This window comes from Ochotona curzoniae, unplaced genomic scaffold, assembly GCF_017591425.1.
Source record: "Ochotona curzoniae isolate NIBS_2020 unplaced genomic scaffold, NIBS_Ocur_1.0 scaffold_4506, whole genome shotgun sequence".
In the NCBI taxonomy this organism is placed as follows: Eukaryota; Metazoa; Chordata; class Mammalia; order Lagomorpha; family Ochotonidae; genus Ochotona; species Ochotona curzoniae.
The window spans coordinates 43,731,385-43,749,712 of record NW_024467119.1 but is presented as its reverse complement, the minus strand read 5'-3'; the positions used below and the strand labels follow the sequence as shown (position 1 = coordinate 43,749,712).

The following is an 18,328-nucleotide window of genomic DNA, read 5'->3' as shown; positions in this document are numbered from 1 at the left end:
GGAAAGTCAGATAGACAAAGGGGAGGAGAAACAAAGAGGAAGATCTTCCATTCATTAATTCCCTTCCAAAGTGGCTGCAAAGGCTGGAGCTGCATCAATTCAAAGCCAGGAGCCAGGTGCTTCCTCCGGGTCTCCCATGCGGGTGCAGAGACCTAAGGCTTTGGGACATCCTTGACTGCTTTCCTAGGCCATCAACAGGGAGCTGGATGGGAAGCGGCATCACTGGGATTAGAACAGGCATCCATATGAGATCCTGGCAGATGCAAGGTAGAGAATTTAGCTGTTAGGCTACCACGCCAGGTCCCAGATCACTGATTTTAAAAGGAAAACCAAAATGTTTTACTAAAAGTCACTCGTATTGTTAGAAATCGATACCTTGGTGAGCTTGAATTTCCATTTCCTACAAATAGAATTTCCTTGCAAGCATCATTTAGAATGTTTTCCTCAGCGTTGTTTCGAATTTAAGTGACCACCAAAATAGAAAATCAGATAACTGTGTGTGTTGCTAAGGCAGAAAGTGTTTTACAAGTACCTGATACTCTACAAATTGGCCAATAATTAGCAGTCTTAGGCAACATTATGAGCAGAACATGAAGAATGTTTGGTTGTAACAAACAATAACTTAAATAAAACTATTTTCATTGTAAAGGTTGGTTGACAGAAAGGAGAGACAGAAAGAGAAACATCTTCCACCAACTGCTTCACTTCCCCAATGGCCAAAATGGAAGCAGCTTGAAAATGAGCCGATCCAAAGCTGAGGCAGGAGCTTCCTTCAGGTCTCCTATGTGCATGCTTGGGCCCAAGGCTTTGGACCATCCTCTGCTGCTTTCCCAGACCACAGGCAGGAAGCTGGATGGGATGTGGAGCAGGCAGGACACAAACCCCTATAATACTTGAAGGTAGAGGATTAGCTATTGGAGCTGTTGTGCCAGCCCCACAAACAGTAACTTTCGGTCAGACCTTGCAGCATTGAATGTTTCTGACTGAGAATTTCCTGAAATCATGCTAGCATGTGGGCCAGGAGCTGGATAAACCAATGAATTTGCTAGTATCCCTTATAAGACTATAAAGCTGTTATCTATTTTGATGTTATGAATGGTCCTAGTTTGTATGTTCTTTCTCCAAGTACTAACACATTCTAGTGTAAATTAGGGGAAAATATATTCAAGACAGTTTTTAAACTTTTAATACTCCTATTGCATACTGTGATTGCATCAAATAACACTTTTAGATATTAAGTCAAATTGATCAGATTTAAGAACTTTATATTCTTGCTAATCAAAACACAACCTTGATTCTGGAGAAAAAAGCTAATACAATTTTATCTGTAACATGCAAACAGTTGTAAAAAGCATTATTTAATCTTTGGCAAATACAAATGTGCACATATTCTTAACAGTAACAATGAAAATCTATTAAGGATATCAGAAAGAAAAATAAACAAAGAACTAAGCTAAATTTGGACATATCACATCTCACATTCCTTGAGAATTTAAACAATAAGTGGTCAACTGCACATATATTAAAAAATGATTTCATGAACAAGTCCAGTGAAATTAGATATTCCCCAAGTGCTCACATATTTAGCACTGCCTTGAATTAAGTAAAGGTACTGTGATTCCAAGCGACGATTAATTTACTGAACAAATTGAACAAATCAAATTAAATAAATGGACAAATTGAGTTAGCAACGAGCTTGCCGATGGTTAGGCCACTCAATTCCTGATTTGTACATCCTTTGCCTTTGATCTACAAAGATTTCATTTTTTGTATCCCGCACGCCTGCATTTTATTGTTTCCATCTTTCATTAACTAGGTACTTTTTTAAAAATGAAGAAGCTATCTTATCTAATTCAAAGCAAATAGCTTTGAATTATTGCCATTTTCAGGATCCAAATGGAATTTTGCTAATCACAATCAGATTCCGTTGTGAGAGTTCAAATTTAATAATTCACTTTCATAAGGAAAGTGAGAAACCTATCATTAATACAGTTTCATAGATAAAATAGTGATAGAGAAGGCTTAAATCATATTTTAAGGGAATATATAACACAGGCAGGCAGCCCATTAGGGTTTGGGACATAAACTGGGGTGTCTGTGGGATGCTGGCACTTGCAGATGGAGGATTAGTTGAACCACCGCAGCAGCCCCACAATTGTTCTTTTCTAAAATGTTTTAATTAGTATTGTGCTCATCAGTCAATTATTTTGGGTTGAATTGCCTCCTCCCACCATTCTTATATCAAAGCTCCAACAGACTATTACATCGGAATGTTCTCATATTTAGAGATCAGCTCTTTAAGGATGTATTTAAATTAAAAAAAGATCTTTAATCTAGGCCTTGATATAAATTGGGACCTTTTGAGAAACTGGAATTTGGCCACAGACCAAGGGACAGCCATATGACACGGAGAGATCTGCAAGCTGAGGAGGGAGTGTTTAGAAGAAACCAAACGTGGTGCTTCATCTTGGACTTCCAGCTTGCAAAAGGGTGAGAAAAGCAAATTTTGTTGTTTAATACATCAAATCTCTAGTATTTTGCTATGGCCACTCAAGCAATCTAATAAACCATCTCAGTGCAAAGGCCTTTAATGTTTTGTCCCGTATCTTTTAGCTCCAAGAGTTTTGCCATTTTAGGAAAACTGATACATGTCCTCAGCTAGGTGGATCGCTGTGTTGCATGTTGCCCTTTCCCAGGAGTCGAATGTTGACTTCTTCAGAGGAATCAGTATTGCATGTACCACAAGGAAGCAAAAGTACTTCCTATGTCTTTTGGTGGAGTCCCATTCTCTTAGTGTACTCAGTTGTATTATTATTTATTTCAACATCCTTGATTATGATCATTAGCTTTATTATTGCTATACAGTCTGAGCCAGTTACAAAAAAAAAATCCTTAAACTGATTTCAATGCCTGAATTTTCATACTCAAAGCTATTTTTGATCTTAGGTATTGTAGGATATATCTAGAATATAAAAGTGTAAATGTTATTAAAAATGATCTTCCAAAGATAACAACATTTTTATTTTCTGTTACCAAGCTGTTAGAAATCAAATACAGATTTTTTGAGTCATCACTTCAGAATCTATTTCCTTATTTTTTTTTTTTGAAAATAGTTTTTCTATTATTTTTCCACTTGTGCCACAATTCTCTTTATGTGTGGTATGAGTGTAGTTAAAGTTTTTCCATATTCATTAGTCATACTTTCTGATAACTGACCGGGAACAAACACATTGCACCATGACTGAATTAGCTACACTGACCTTTAATTTAAAAAAAAAAAAAAATATTCCCCACTTCAAATGACCAAAGCATTTGTGTCTAAATAAAGTGCCAGACTTTGAATAATTATCACCACTTCAATAAAGCTTGTTTTGAAAATAACTGTAATAATTACAGGGTAGAGTCACTCCATCCTCTTGTTGGCCAGTGGCAGATTCATAGAGATTTTACTCAGCTCACTGTGGCTTCCAAATCTGAGGATTTAACAGTTGATTAAAACTAATCTGCTGACAAACACAATCCTCCCCAAGGCAAAAACAAAAACAAAAACACAAAACAGGCATTTAAAAACCCTGCGACTGGAAATTATTGGTTCAAATCTTGCTTTGTTGCTCCTCGGGATTAGAAATTTCCTTTCTTTTATTTCTTTTTTTTTCTTTTCTTTCTGTCTTTAAAAAAAACGAAAGGCAGAGTTAGAAGGAGAGTTAGAGAAAGAGATCTTTCATCTGCTTGCTTACTCCCACAATGGCCCAACAGATTGGGCTTGACCAAGGCCAGAGCTGGAAGCCAAGAGCTTCACCTGTGTCTCCCACATGGATATCAGGGTTCCTGACACTCGCCAATCCTCTACTGCTTTTCCCCGGGTATTAGTAGGGACCTGGATCGGAAGTAGAGTACCAAGCCTCCAAGTGGCATGCCTAGGTAGCTTAAGTCACTATAATACAATGCAGGCTCCAGCGAAAGATTCTTTACAATTGAATCTCACTCAAGAATGAAGCATATTTCCTTGTCACCACCCATTACGGCTTGGTGCATCACTGCTGTTTCCAAAGATGAATCATAAAACTGCTTGTCCAAACTCAATAGAGGAAATAAAGGCATCACCAGGATAGACTAAGGAACAACATGATGCTAAACAACTAGGGATTTTCTAATTCAGACTCTGTTGCTGGACACCCATGTGTATAAGAGTCATTGGAAGTTTATTTACCTGAGTTTCAGAAAACATTATTTGCATTTTAATTAGTTGGATGCAGCAGAGGAAGATGTGTTCAGTAATTCTTTTTCAGCTGGGTTTAGATAAAATACTGGAAATATGACTGCTCTGTTAAGGTTTAAAATACTCAAAGGAAAAGACAGCAGCATCTGAGTTATCTGTACCCTCATTTTATTGCGATTAAATTCACAATTGCTAAGAAAAGAAATGTAACAATAAAATGTGGTATGTATACACTATAGAACATTACTCAGCCATAAGAAAAGAACAAAATCCTATCTTTTCCAACAAAATGAAAGCATTTGGAAATTATTATGCTTCATCAAATAACCTACCATCCAAAGGAAAGAGTGTCCATTGGGACACATTTTTCCTTAACAAGACGACTTGTCAACACTATTGTTCTTTATATATTCACTCTAATTATATTATTGCAAATGGTATAGAAATCATTTTTTTCCCCAAACAAAATATAAAGCTATGCTTCTATCCTGAGGAAAATTCACAGGAGAAAAATAATGTTAGATTATGAAGGTAATTCTAAAGTTTATGTTTAATTGCAGTTGGTTGGTTTTACGTATGCATTTCTTTGTGTCTACCTATGGGTTGTATGTATCTGCTTCTTTCTGTCAAACAAGTTTTCAGAAAACATTTGGGCTATGAATAGGGTTAACTTTATGACCATTTAGCCAATATTCTGTTTTAGCACTTGACTCCATATGTGTGATTTTGGGTGGGACTGAGTTAACTCAGTCTATGTCTCCTATGCAGATTAGCAGCTGCCCAAAGACCCAAACATAAAGGATGTGTATCAGCAGAAAATTGGACTTGGGAATGGAACTGAAGAAGAATCCCGGCACTCTAACACAGTGTGCAGGTATTCTAAGTTGGTATCTCAACTGTTGTGCCAATTGTCCAACTTCAGAATGGAAGAATATTTGTGCAGACAGATTTTACCTGAACTTTGATTTTAACTATCCAGAAATATTTGCTTTGGGGCATGGAAGGCACCATGTGAGCCTCTGAGACAATCTTTGTATTATAGTTCTTTTTTTTTTTTAATTAAGTTTATTTACTTATTTTTTTAAGATTTATTTTTATTTTTATTGGAAAGGCAGATATACAGAGAGGAGAGACAGAGAGGAAGATCTTCTGTCTGAGGATTCACTCCCCAAGTGAGCGCAACGGCCAATCTTCTGGGTCTCCCACGTGGGTGCAGGGTCCCAAAGCTTTGGGCCGTCCTCGACTGCTTTCCCAGGCCACAGGCAGGGAGCTGGAAGGGAAGTGGGGCCGCTGGGATTAGAACTGGTGCCCATATAGGATCCCGGGCATGCAAAGCTAGGATCTTAACCACTGCGCCATCGCGCCAGGCCCGATATTATAGTTCTTAAGGTGAATAGTTGCTTGGGCCTGAAGATTCTGCACTTTACTTCACTTTTCTATTTAGTAGTATAAATCAACAGTTAGGCCTATGCAGGTAGATATTAGTTTGGTTGGAAGTAAAGTAACAGAAGCAGATACACCAACTTCAAGTTGTTTTCTTGTCTCATTTGATTTTTTTTTTTCCACATGTGGTTTGATTCTTTATCCTTCAAAATAAATATTGGGTGATTTGTTGCCTACATAATCAGCTATATTTTCTTTCGTTCCCTTTTGCTTTAAAATAGTGTTTAAAAATATCCAAAATCCGCAAACTCCCAGCTCCTTTTTCTGTGTAGCTATAGTGTTTCTTTATTAGCGATTCAGAATGAATGCAAAAGTCAATCCTTTTGAAAGGTCTAAATGCTGAATCCCAGGGGCTTGTTCATAGAGTCTTACAGGTCAGCATCCTTTTCTTCCACTGGTGCCTGGAAAGACTTGCTTCTCCTTATAAGGTTACAAATACATTCCTACTTATGTGTGTGCATAATTACTATATAAATTATGTACCATACATAAAATTATATATGTGTTATATATAAAATTATACTATACATAAAACTATATTTCTATATTACACATGTAATTGTGCTGTGGCAAAGCCCAATAGCATGAGATTCACCCTCTCACATTGTTCAGTGTGTAACATATTATTGACAACAGGTGGATGTTGGAGAGCAGACCTCTAGCTTTGTTTTTCCCTTTTAACTGAAATTTTTTACTTATTGAAAAGAATTTTAAAAGCTTTTTTTTTTTCATGACAGAGAGAAAGTGAAAACTTTCCCTTGGTTCACTCCCTAAATGTCCATAACGGCAGGGACCCAGCCAGGCTGGTAGGCTGGCATGCAATACCAAGCTTCCACTCTGTGGTGGGGACACAATCACCTGAGTCATCACTGTTGCCGCCCAATGCGAACATTAGCAGAAATCTGGACTTTAGAGTCAAGGTATGGGTTTGAACTAGGGGCTGCACTCAGAAGCCCCAACCCTGAGACTTCACTGTTCAGTCAAATGCCTATTTTGGAACTAAAATTTTGTATTTATTTCACATTTTAAATGCTTTATGTAAGTAGAACAGTACTTGCTAGTTTCTCTCTCTCAGCATGATGTCTTCAAGTGTCATTCATGGGATTATTCCTAAGCATATTTTTTAAAGTGTAGATAAAAGCTATTACAATGAGAAAAATTTGGGGAACAGGGTCTTGGGGGGTTAAACGACTGCTTATACCCCATTCTGGAGTGCCAATCTGAGTCGTGACAATCTACTCAGCTTATCATTTGGCTCCCTGCTACTGCACCAGGGAAATAGAGATGGCCCAAACACTTTAATTCCTACCTTCCATATGGGAAACCTGGCTGAAGCTGCTAGCTCCTTGGTTCAGTCTCACCCAACCCTGGCCATTGTGGCCATCTGGGGAGTGAATGAGCTGATGAACGATTCTCTTTCTCTCTCTTTCCCTCTCTCCATTACTTTGTCTTTTGTCTTTCAGATCAATATATATACATATACATATATATATACATATACATATATATACACAAATATATATATATTAATGTGAAAATTCATTTCAAAACTAATAAAACATTTCGAGAATTAGTAAAAGTTTAGTCCCTGCTTACCTGCATATAAAGACAAAACAAAAGCAAACTTTCCCACAATAAAGAGTTTCCTGAGACCAGCTTACATGGTAAGAACGGAAAGGTGTGCAACACTCAAGCTGTCTGGGGAAAACTAGCTCTAAACCCACAATGAGAACCCAGTGTCGTTTGGCGTAAAGTAAGGGCCTCAAAAATGTTTTCATTTTGCTACACATCTAATTCGTGCTGCGGGACAGGCTGGTGCAGTACAGGATCAGGTCTGAAAGCTGAGGAATGTTAAGACTGAAACTTTTTGAAAGTATATTACTGGTATCCTGGGCCCTCTGCTGGCCTCCTTGCCAAAAGCCACGCTGTGGCTCAATGCATTGACTTGCAGTATTTCAGAACATACATGTTTGCGAAAGAGGGAAAAAATAGAAATTTCCAGCACTGTTTTGCCATGGATGTCCTGGTGCTGTTCTGCCGCGCTTCTGCGCCAGGTTTAGCGGCTGCCACTGGCGCCCCCAAGCGTTCCAATCCTTGCAAGGGCTTGTCACCTATGCAGAAGGGACAGAACCTGAGGATCCTGGGTGACTGACAGGAAAAGTTTCCCTAGGAATCCTCTAGGGTCTGAGGCAGGAAGCCTAGGAAAGCAGGACGTCAAAGGCTGCCTGAACCCGTTCGTTCCTGTATGATATCCCTCCTCTGTGCAAAGCGGACAGTTGCCTGGCACGATAAAGATGCCCAATGGAGCTTGCTCTTGGAGCGCACTCTTGGAAAGGATACCTCCTTCCTCTCTCTCACTGTCTGGAGACATAGGCATACACTAGGTGTATGGCGATGCTAGAGGCAGAAAATGAGACGATCCCAACACTTGCCTAGGCTATCTCATGTTCCCCCGGGGGCTCCATGCGGAACGGTTGGTTGGACCCACCGAGGTGCTCCTCACTTGCGCCGGTTCCACTCCTCACCAGAAGGCGCACGCAGAACGTAACGCTAAGGAGCGGATGCTCATTCCTCGGAAGTCTGGAGGGCTTCCCCAGAGCTCCCACCGAGGCAGTGGCGCAGGACAGACACCGCCCCTCTCCGTCTTCACCTTTGCCTTCGGCTGGTTTCCAAAGGTCCCTCTCCTCCTGGTAGCTGTAGACAGAAATTGGGAGTCTCCCCTAACTTCTCCGACCTCCCCAGCTCCGCATTGTTCCTCTGGAGGTGAATCCTATTTTTCCCAGTTGTTCTCGGATGAAGGACAAGTGGGAGGGTGAGCAAGAGAAGAAGCAGGAGGGGCAACGGAGAAGGAGAGGAGGGGGCGGGAGCTCGCCGGGGGTAGGGTGGGGGTAGTGAGAGAAACGTTTTCACTCTTTGTCACTCTGGAAATGGGGGCGGAGGATAAAACCCACTACGGGAAAGCTATAAAAAGCCAGGAGGGCGGGGGGAAGAGAGCAGAGAGCGCAGGAGCGCACAGGGCGCAAGTCCGCTCCCTGGGCATCGCCGCATCGCCCGCTGCGCTCCGCTGCGGCTTGTGAACCAGGGCACCGCAGGCACTTCGCTGAGGCTGTGAGCGAGTGCGGGGCAACGCGGTTCGCCACGCGTCCGCTAGCGGGGAAGCTCCGGACCTCATCTTACTGCTCCAGCAAGCTTGAGAAAAGGAGGACCTTTTTCTTGCCAAGGTTAAAATCAGAGTAGGAGAGAAAGTAACTGAGAACTGAAGGAGAAGGGGCGGGTGAGAATCTCCTGCCCAATTAAAAGGAGTGACCCAAGTCGGACCAGGAAGGTGCACGGTGAGGAGCGACGCAAGTGGCGAGATTCGCCTGACTGAATCTTCCTACACCTTGAGTCACGCCTCCTTGGCGAGAAGGCGTTTCGCCTTTGATTACTTCCAGTTACTGCAGAATTTTCTGTTCTGGTGGAGAAGGAGTCTCGCTCCTGGCCTGAGGCGTGAGACTGACTTCTTAAGGTCCTGAATCCCCGAACCAGGAAGGGTTGGGTGAACAGTGTCTGCCAGCCCTCCCGCTCCGAGTGAGGGGCCCCTGGTTGGGGTCGTCCCTTCCCTTGCATCCGCATCCCTCTGAGTTTTGCGCTTTTCTGGGGAAATCCCTCGCCTGGAGATGGCTGGCAAGGACTCGTCCCGCTGCCTACTCCTCCTGGCCGCGGTGCTAATGGTGGAGAGCTCCCAGCTTGGCAGCTCGCGGGCCAAACTCAACTCCATCAAGTCCTCTCTGGGCGGTGAGACGCCCGCCCAGGCCGCCAATCGATCTGCGGGCATATACCAAGGACTGGCTTTCAGCGGCAGTAAGAAGGGGAAAAACCTGGGGCAGGTAGGAACAAACCCTTAATGTACCTTTCAGCCAGCGCAGTAAGGACCTGCGCTCCCGTGGCGCCCTTAGCCTGGGCGCTCCGCTGCAGTTGCGAGAGCAGCTCCAGGTATCCTGCTTGTGGTCGCTGAGGAAGGGGGTCCCTGCAATTGGGCGTCTGGGTAGGGCTGCCTGGGTGGTGGCCGGTCCTGCGCTGCACCGGGAGGACGGGTTAGGGATGGGTCTCACCTTCACTACGGGGCGCGGGCACGGCTGGAGAGTGAGTGCGTTCCAGTGGGGATGGAATGACTGGAATGATTCTTCCACGCAGCCAGCGGAGATGTTAACCAGAGCTATCACAGGGTAACTATATGGGTCCCAGCGCTGCTCTTGGCGTCTTACATGTTCCCTTCTTTAATTTTCGCAACTTTTAAAACAAGGCACTTTACCATTCTGCAAGTGAAATAACGGAGGAGGAGCGCACAAATGAGCCAGTCGCGGAAACTAACGGACCATGACCCAGGGAAATTCAGTCTGGACCGGGTCGCTCAAGGTCCTGGAGTCGGTTATGTTTTACTGTTTGGCGGAGAAATCTGCCCCTCGCAGGTTTTTCTCTCCTAAGCACGGTCTCCTTTCAAAGAAGAAGGGTCGCAAACAGAAAAGCACCCAAGTAGATGTTTGAGTCTCACTCCGGTAGAACTGTAAATAACACCTCCATGAGAAAGCCAGATTACAAAGTGACAATGACAGCGACAGTATTCTGGGCGCCAGGGGCGTTTTCGAGGGGCGAAACTGTCCACGGGTGCCTCTTAGTGTCACGTAGATAGACTGACAGCCGCTGGCAAATAAGCTTCACAAACGCGAAGCAGACCCAGACAGGAGCATGTGCACTGGGTACCAGCTGGGACCGGCTCGCTGCGGCCAGGAGAGGGGGCTCTGTGGGCACTGGGAATCAACACAGCACCACCTTCCGACCCTTCGGTTGGCAGTCAGAATGGAAAGTCGCTTAGCAAAAACACCTCTCACTCTTCACTGTCACTCCAACCGGTGTTGCTGGATCCGAATTCATTCTCTCTCTCTTTCTCTCTCTCTCTCTCTCTCTCTTTCTCTCCCTCTCTCGCTCCCTCTTCTTCCCCACCTGCCCCGCCTCCCCACCCAGTAACAGCCTGAGACTGAGTTCTCTCATTTTCTTGCACCCTGTCTGCCCAAAATGCTTGCAACAGAGCACTGGTTGTTAGTGAGGGCTCCAGTGAGAAGACTCACTTGGAGCCTGGCCCTCTACTGCCCTCTCACTGGAACCGGTTTGCTCATTTTACTGTTGAGACAATTTCTTATTGCTTTGAAATATCATACACTTCAGCTGCCATTTCAAAGGATCACAAAGTCTGCAATTAAGAGTGCTTTTTTAGGTTTTAAAGAAAAATAAACTGGAATCATACATGTTCATACATAAGCACTGTTGCAGGCCTCCTCACAGGACGCACCTGCCTATCAGCTTCTGTAACCACATCACCCGCTTTGCCTCTCGCTGGGAGGCACTCTGAAACAGGCACTAACAGAGAAATAAACAAGCTTTTCAAGTCCATTATGACCCTTTGTAAGGGTTAGAGAGAATGATCCCACCCAGTCCAAATGCTAAGACTTCTCTGATGTGATTGACTTCAAAATCTGCGTTATCCTAGAACAGATTCGCTGTGTAGCCAGCCAAGGCCTGAGGAGGTGTGCACAGATCTTTCCAGCTTCCTGAGATTCTAATCCATGTGTAATCCAGGAGCTTCTGTAAAGTGCTTTCTGTGTCTGTCACATTGCTGGGCCAAGACACCTGACGTGCCTGGGTCAGATCATTGTTGATGAAAGCCAGCACTGTCACCAGCCACGCAGCCTCACCCAGAGTGGAGAGATCAGCGCCTCCCTAGCTTGCTTTATCTGAAAGCAAACCTGTATATAAAGAGGTGTGAATGTGCACATTTGTTTTAATATTCCTTCAAATATCTATTTGTCCACGTTTCCTAAAGGGTTTGCAATTGTGTTTGTAACTCCTCAAACTGAAGCTTCATTAATTTATTTACCAAAGAAAAAATGAATTGAATTTCTAGTGTTACTTATATAATTTAGCAGGTCTGTGTAATAGGTGACTGTGAAATTTGCAACATATTGGAATCAGCGGTAAAACAAAGTGAAATATATGGAGAGTTGGTGAGTGAGAGAATTATATTTTGCATATTCTTCTTGTTAATCAGTGATCTAAAATGTGTAGCGTTGTAAGGAAGCAAGTGGCACAAGTGCATCGCTGATGGGAAAAGAGGAACTCTGAATCTTTATGGGTGTCTGAATCTTCCTTATCCCTACTTATGTGCTCACTGAAATTCTCAGTGTTCTTAATTTCCAAGATGTGACGGAAATTAGAAACACTGTTTGGGAGGGGATATATCATTTCCTTTTCCACAGAAAACTCATAAAAAGTGTAGTTGAGCTGAATTCTAAGACATCACAGTAGGAAAAGGCATTTGAACCCTTTGGAAGTACCAGCTGAACAGAACATCCAGTGGTGTGATCTCCTTCAGATGTTTAATAGGTTTGATTTCTCCTCACCTCTTTAATTTGATTGAAGAGGTTGAAATATACACCCTTCAGCGATACGGGATAAGAAACTGAGGGTGCATCCTCAAAACAATGCATGAAAAACTTCGCTTTTGGTATTCTTTGTGTTAAATATAAATTTTATAATTATCTATCTTAATTTTCAAAATAGAGGCATAAAATAAAATTTGGTTGTTGCAGAAATGATTGTTGAAAACATTGACTAGTCTACAAAATTCATTAGTGAAATCATTCATTAATCAACGAAAGTGAAAATGAGACTAAATGGATTCCAGTGTTTTCTTGATTTGACCTGATCTGGAATCATGTGAAGCGTAATATTATTTATAGAGATTACTTGTTTTATAGGCAAGGTGGTGTGTCGGTAACATCACTCCTAGGAAATGTGCTCCTGAAGGTTAGGAAAGATGTAGAGGGTCCCACACTGTGCGCTGGGGGTTCTGCATTCTCAGTCTCAGGGTTCCCTTCAAAGACTCAATTGCGGCTTAGGATGGAGACTGACATGGAAATTTGAGAGTGATAATATTCAGTTATTTGATATAGGATTAGAAAAAATAAATTTCTGGGTTATTCACAATGATGTTTTAATTTAGTTATACATTTGTAGATATCGTGTATGATTTTTAAAGGGTGGAACATCCACGTACAGATGCAGTGAGTTAAATTCCAAGAGTTCCGCTAATATACCCGCATCCAAATCTATGTACATTTCAGTTATTAAGGAGACTATTTCCATTACTAAAAGCAATACCTAAAAACACCTTCAACAACCTATGGAGAAGTGTATTTAGATTAAGTGTGTCATTACTCAACATCCCTGAGAAGTTGGGGGTATGAGTTTTTAATTTACCACCTTCAACACCAATAAGAAAATTCAGAAATTAAAAATGAAATTTGTCTTTCCTATTGACTATTTTATGTGTGTAAAATAGAAACTTTACATTTATATTCTTAGTCTTATTTTTATTCTTATTTTGTCTTTTTTAGAATACAAGATAACTTTAATTTAAATATAACGCTTAGGAGTTTTGATATTTTCAGTGATGCCTAGAACAGTGACAAATAATTGTATTTTAAGTGGAAATAAGTTTCTTGGAAGTGTCTTTTAAAAGAAGCTGAAACTGTCTTAGCACTAATGGATATTCATGGTTTTCTGAAATGAGTTGGACAGGGGTATAGACACAGTTAGGTTGTGTAAAAAGAATAATTGAAACACAGTGAAATAGATACTTGAAGAAGTGTTTGCAAATCTTAATATTCATTGACTGTCCTTTATTGAAAATGCTGTTTACACACAGGAACATTCATGCAGGTATTCTCTGAAATAAACTTTGCATTTTCTGTAGACAATCTCTTCGTAAACTTATCCATTGTTTTTTTTTTTTTTTTTTTTTTTTGGCAAAAGCCCAGACCAAACTGCTTTTATGAGAATAAACAATTCGCTGACCTCTCTAGACATTAAGATGCTTAGTATATTCAGAAATCCAAACCATTTTTAAGATTAAGTTCACCAAATAATTTAACAGATTTTGAAACAATTTAAATGAAAATTTATTTTCTTTCAGTGTGAGCCATAAAAGGTTGACTATTGATATAAGCGAAAGATTACATCGTGATTAAACTCCCTTCAGCTGTGAATCTGACCCTGCGACATTCTTCTTTAGTTTCCCCTGTGGTACAAAGGTTTGCCCTCTCTCCTCCTTCCCTGTCTTACAGGTTTTAGGGCAGATAGCACAAGGGCCCTTAAAGCGTAATCAGTACAGTCTGTTCTAGGGAGAATGTTGGCACTTCCTCTTCTTTTCTCTACGTTGTCATTTTTACTGCATGTTAAACCAGTCTGTTAAATTTCCTAAAACTTTATAATGCTTTATATAATTTGCCATTCTTAGTCTCGCGCTCTTCAGCCTGTGGTACTGGGATGACACTGAAATGAATTCGCAGTCATATTTTTATCTATAACTCCCTGATGCCCTGTTAAAGTTGTTTTACTTCATTATACGTATAATCACTTGTAATCATCTACAATAAGGAAATAAACCTGTTTCTAGTTATTGATCTGATCAACGAAAGAATTTATATGTTTATGTATATGTGAGACTCTTACAAAGTCACATAAAAATTCTGAAGCAAAACTGAAAAATAAATAAGGTTAATAAGAGTTAACAAGATTGCTTTTGTGCTGTATAGCATTACTTTAACATTACATAGAAAGATTAAGTATGGAATGCATAATCAAAAGTTTGGTATTGCTTTTGAAGGTAAGTTGAGGTCAATTTTGTCTTTCTCATCTTCTGTCTTGCCAGGAACTAGCAGAGAATGTCATGTTTTTCTCTTGTTTTTAGTTGTATTAGGACGGATATAAACTATTCTCGCTAACAAAGAGGTCAATTGATATACAATTTGGGAGGCTTTTTTTTTTTTTAATAGGAACATCTGTCTACAGGAAGTCACCATCCAAATATTTAAAGCAGTGGCTTCCCAATGAGTCTCTCGTGCTTGTAACTTTGGTTATTTGCCAACTTTGGGTTCAGACTTCTGGTTGGGAGGACACGAATAACACCAACATCTCACCAGATGTCTTCCTGGGAAGTTTAATCCCAAAGATTATTTTCTTTGTAAGGCTAAATTGAATTTAAGAATGCTCTTAAGCAGATATAATTCAATATCACGTATATTCAAGCAGATATAATTCAATGTCTTATCTAACATATTGTATTTAAATAATTGTTTAAATAGAACAAAAATACATTTAGTTGCTACATTTACTGTATGCCTACTGAAGCTATAGAATAGATTATAGGTGGGACCATAAACTGATTTACCTAGATGCAGAAACCAGATTATCCATAGCACAAAAGAAGTACATTTTTAAAAGGATTTTTTATTTCTTCTTTCTAGTGTAATAAAAACAACACTCCTGCTTCACATGTCCTTTGAAGCATTTTGCATCATCTAATTTGCTTCTTCTCAATATATTATTGTTTTTTTTGTATACAGAATAGCTTAAACTTAAAAAAATATCATGGCTATACATTTAATTGTCTCTACTTTGTGTAATAAACATAAACTATTGAACAAGTCAGTAATTTAAGTGGCAAATTAGATAAAAATATTCTGATTGTAGAGAGAAATTTCTCAAAGTGAAATAACTACCAAAATCTCTCCTAAGTGATATTAGCTCCCCACTTTGTACTTCATCATAAGAATACAACATCTTTTATAGACTGGAAGATTTGAGTGATCTTCATATTTTCTTAAATTGACTTGCAAGGAGTTATGGTGCACTTTGAATTATAGTAAGAGCTACCATTGATTGATAATTCATTCTCTGCCAGGCACAACTCCAGAAGTTCCAATTACATGAGCTCTTTTTGTCCTCAAGGCAGTTTTCTGAAGCAAGCCATATTATATTCCTCTATTTTATAAATGATGAAATAGAATCTAAATGATAAAACAATAATTCCCGAAGATAGGGGAAAGTTAGGCAGTTTAAACAAGTTCCACTGCAGTAAGTGGGAGAATTAAAGTCCAACTCTAAGCAATCTAATGTTTGGAGCTGTCTACTGGACCACTAGCCTATGCTAGTTACTATTCCCTAGGATTATCCTAAATTTAAAAGGAGTGTCAACTCTTCCTTTTCTGTTTTCTTTTGTATTTCCTAATGCCATGAGCATAACCCTGGTTTAATTAAAAGTCACAGTAAGAAACACAATAAATTCCAAAGTCTTTATTGTTGCCAATTCTGCTCTGAGCATCCCCAGATCATGTCAGTACTTTATGGATGCAAAAAGTCATAATTACAGTTTGTTGTTTTCATATCTGATTCTCCTTGCTTCTATGTCTAGGGACCTGTGTTATTAAGGGAAACATATACTCTGCTTTTTTCCCTACTCTTTCTTATTAAATAATGGTTTGTTTAATAGAAAGAAATATTGGATAAACCCTATCTTCTCTTTTTTCATGGAAACAACCACATTTTATTCCGATCTCTTTGGATTTGAGTGAACATGGATTCCAGGGAGACAAAAGCTGCTGCAAGGCTTCTCTACAGTGGTCTCAGATTAGTTCTGCTGGCATGTCTTTTACCCAGAGCAGAAGTAGGGAATTGCACAGGGTTTGAATCTATTATTACTTCAGGGCTTTCTTTACCTTTAACTCCTCCTTGTTTTCTAATGGAGCATCAGATGCTCTGTATCAGGTTATGGATATAAAGTTTGCTCGCATATTCTAAATTTCAGTGCACCACTGACCAACTTAATGTCTTTGGAAAATCACCTATCTCTTCCAGTCCTTTCTTAAATCCATAAAATGGGGTTAACAATAATGACATCAACCATTGAGTTGTTGGATGACAGTGAGGATCACATGAAATGACACATTGGAATGATAAGTTGTATAGAGGACAGTGTATTTAATTATTATCCTGACATCATTATTAAATTTGTTATTACAGAAATAAGGATGTTGAGTGCTAATGAATTAAGTGAGAAGTGGCTGCTCAATATTTTCCACCAAATGGGTGGGTTTCCTACCAAATGAGATAGAAATGACTGAATTAATGCACATGATTTCTATGAAAGAAACAAGTGAACTCAATTACCATAAACCTAAAATTTGTAAAACCAAGCAAGACAAAATAAACATTTACACAATATGTGTTATTACATTTCTTATTTTGAATGTTAACCATAAGAGGGATGGTAAGTCAGTATTGTCTTGTAGAAAATAAAAACTCTAGCTCTTAAATGGGAAATTGCTGAAAATATTGAAAGTATAGAGCAGCAACTTCACTAAATCTTCAAAAATAAAATCACAAGGAATGAAATTCCTAACAACCAAGATGATATTAGTTATTTAACCAATAGCAGTACAACCTGTTAGAATCTGCTAACAAACACATTAATTTGATGTTCTGTACAGCCTAAGCTCTTGACATTTTCTGCAAAGTATCTGGCCCCCTATGGCTTGCTGGAAATTAGGAAGACTGATAACCATCCTTGAAAATCAGCTGTCTTTACTAGGAAAACCCAGAAATTGGGAGCTGATTATTATTTTCAATTCTTTGTGCTTCCATATTTTACTTATCTTCAGTGATTTTTCATGGTGGTAAATTGAGAATTTTTAAGGGCACTAAGTTGAGAGTATGAAGCATCTTATGAAAGTGTGTGATAAATGTCTTTTAAAGTGTTCATAACTATTTTCCAATAGTCTTTCTATCTGGTAATGGACTATAAAAACCTTATCTAGCTGGTGGGGCAATGGAACAAATTTTTAAAATCACCTGAAATTAGAGTCATATTGAAAAAATGATTTTTATTTGCTCATTCTAACTTCATCTGAGCCTTTTGGAATTTGGGTCAGGTAGATGTTATGTTCATCTCTTGAAGATAGAGTCTCTTATCCAGAAATTGCTCTCTGCACTTTGTAGGCTGTTTTATTTCTTTGCTTCTCAAATACTGTACTATTTTTATTTTATTCTCTTACTCATTTCATTTTTTCCCCTTCACTGATTCCTCTACACCTGTGTCCATCATCACAGATTTTTACTCAGGCTCTCGCCAAAATTCTCTTTTCTTTCTGTTGGAGTTCTTGCTTTTCCTTCTTTGGAATCATGTGCTATATATGTGGAAATGTATCTTTTGCTTGATAAACTTCTTAGCTTAACTTTTTGCTCAGCTCCTTGGAAATCCTACCAGAAACAGCAAATTTAAATTGTTTACCTGAAATTAAATCATTTAAAAATATAACTTCAAATGGTCAGTAATCAGGCAATTAAAATTTCTTATAAATATTAAAGGCATCCATAGACTAATGCAGGCTATGAGAATAAAGTATTGATTGTTCAAATATCTTCCTTTGATTAGTTCTGTATTATTACTCACTGGTAAGTAACAAATTTGCAGTTTTCTATCAGAATAAGTGTATTGTGTACATTTTTTAGTCTTATACAATTAAATTCTTGAAGTTCAAATGGTCTTTGATTTTTTTTTCCTCCATGATGGACTTTTAAAGAAACTTGCCTGATAAGAATTATATATATATATATATGCTTATTTTTACTGGAAATATGAATTTACACAGAGAAGGAGAGACAGAGAGCTAATCTTTTATTCACTGGCTCACTCCTATAGTGGCTTCAACAGTCGGAGTTGAACTTATCCAAAGCCAGGAGCTAGGAACTTCTTCCAGGTCTGCCATATAGGTGCAGCATCACAAGACT

General features: G+C 39.5%; 1 protein-coding gene across 1 annotated transcript in view; it reads left to right on the top strand.

The window, feature by feature from the left end:
* Nucleotides 1–9,087: 9,087 nt before the first annotated feature.
* Nucleotides 9,088–18,328, top strand: part of DKK2 (dickkopf WNT signaling pathway inhibitor 2) — a 94,674-nt gene continuing 85,433 nt past the window's right edge. The window contains exon 1 of the mRNA XM_040967164.1: nt 9,088–9,531. Within this exon, the coding sequence (XP_040823098.1) occupies nt 9,322–9,531 (210 nt within the window). The 5' untranslated portion in view covers nt 9,088–9,321. The remainder of the gene's footprint in view (nt 9,532–18,328) is intronic.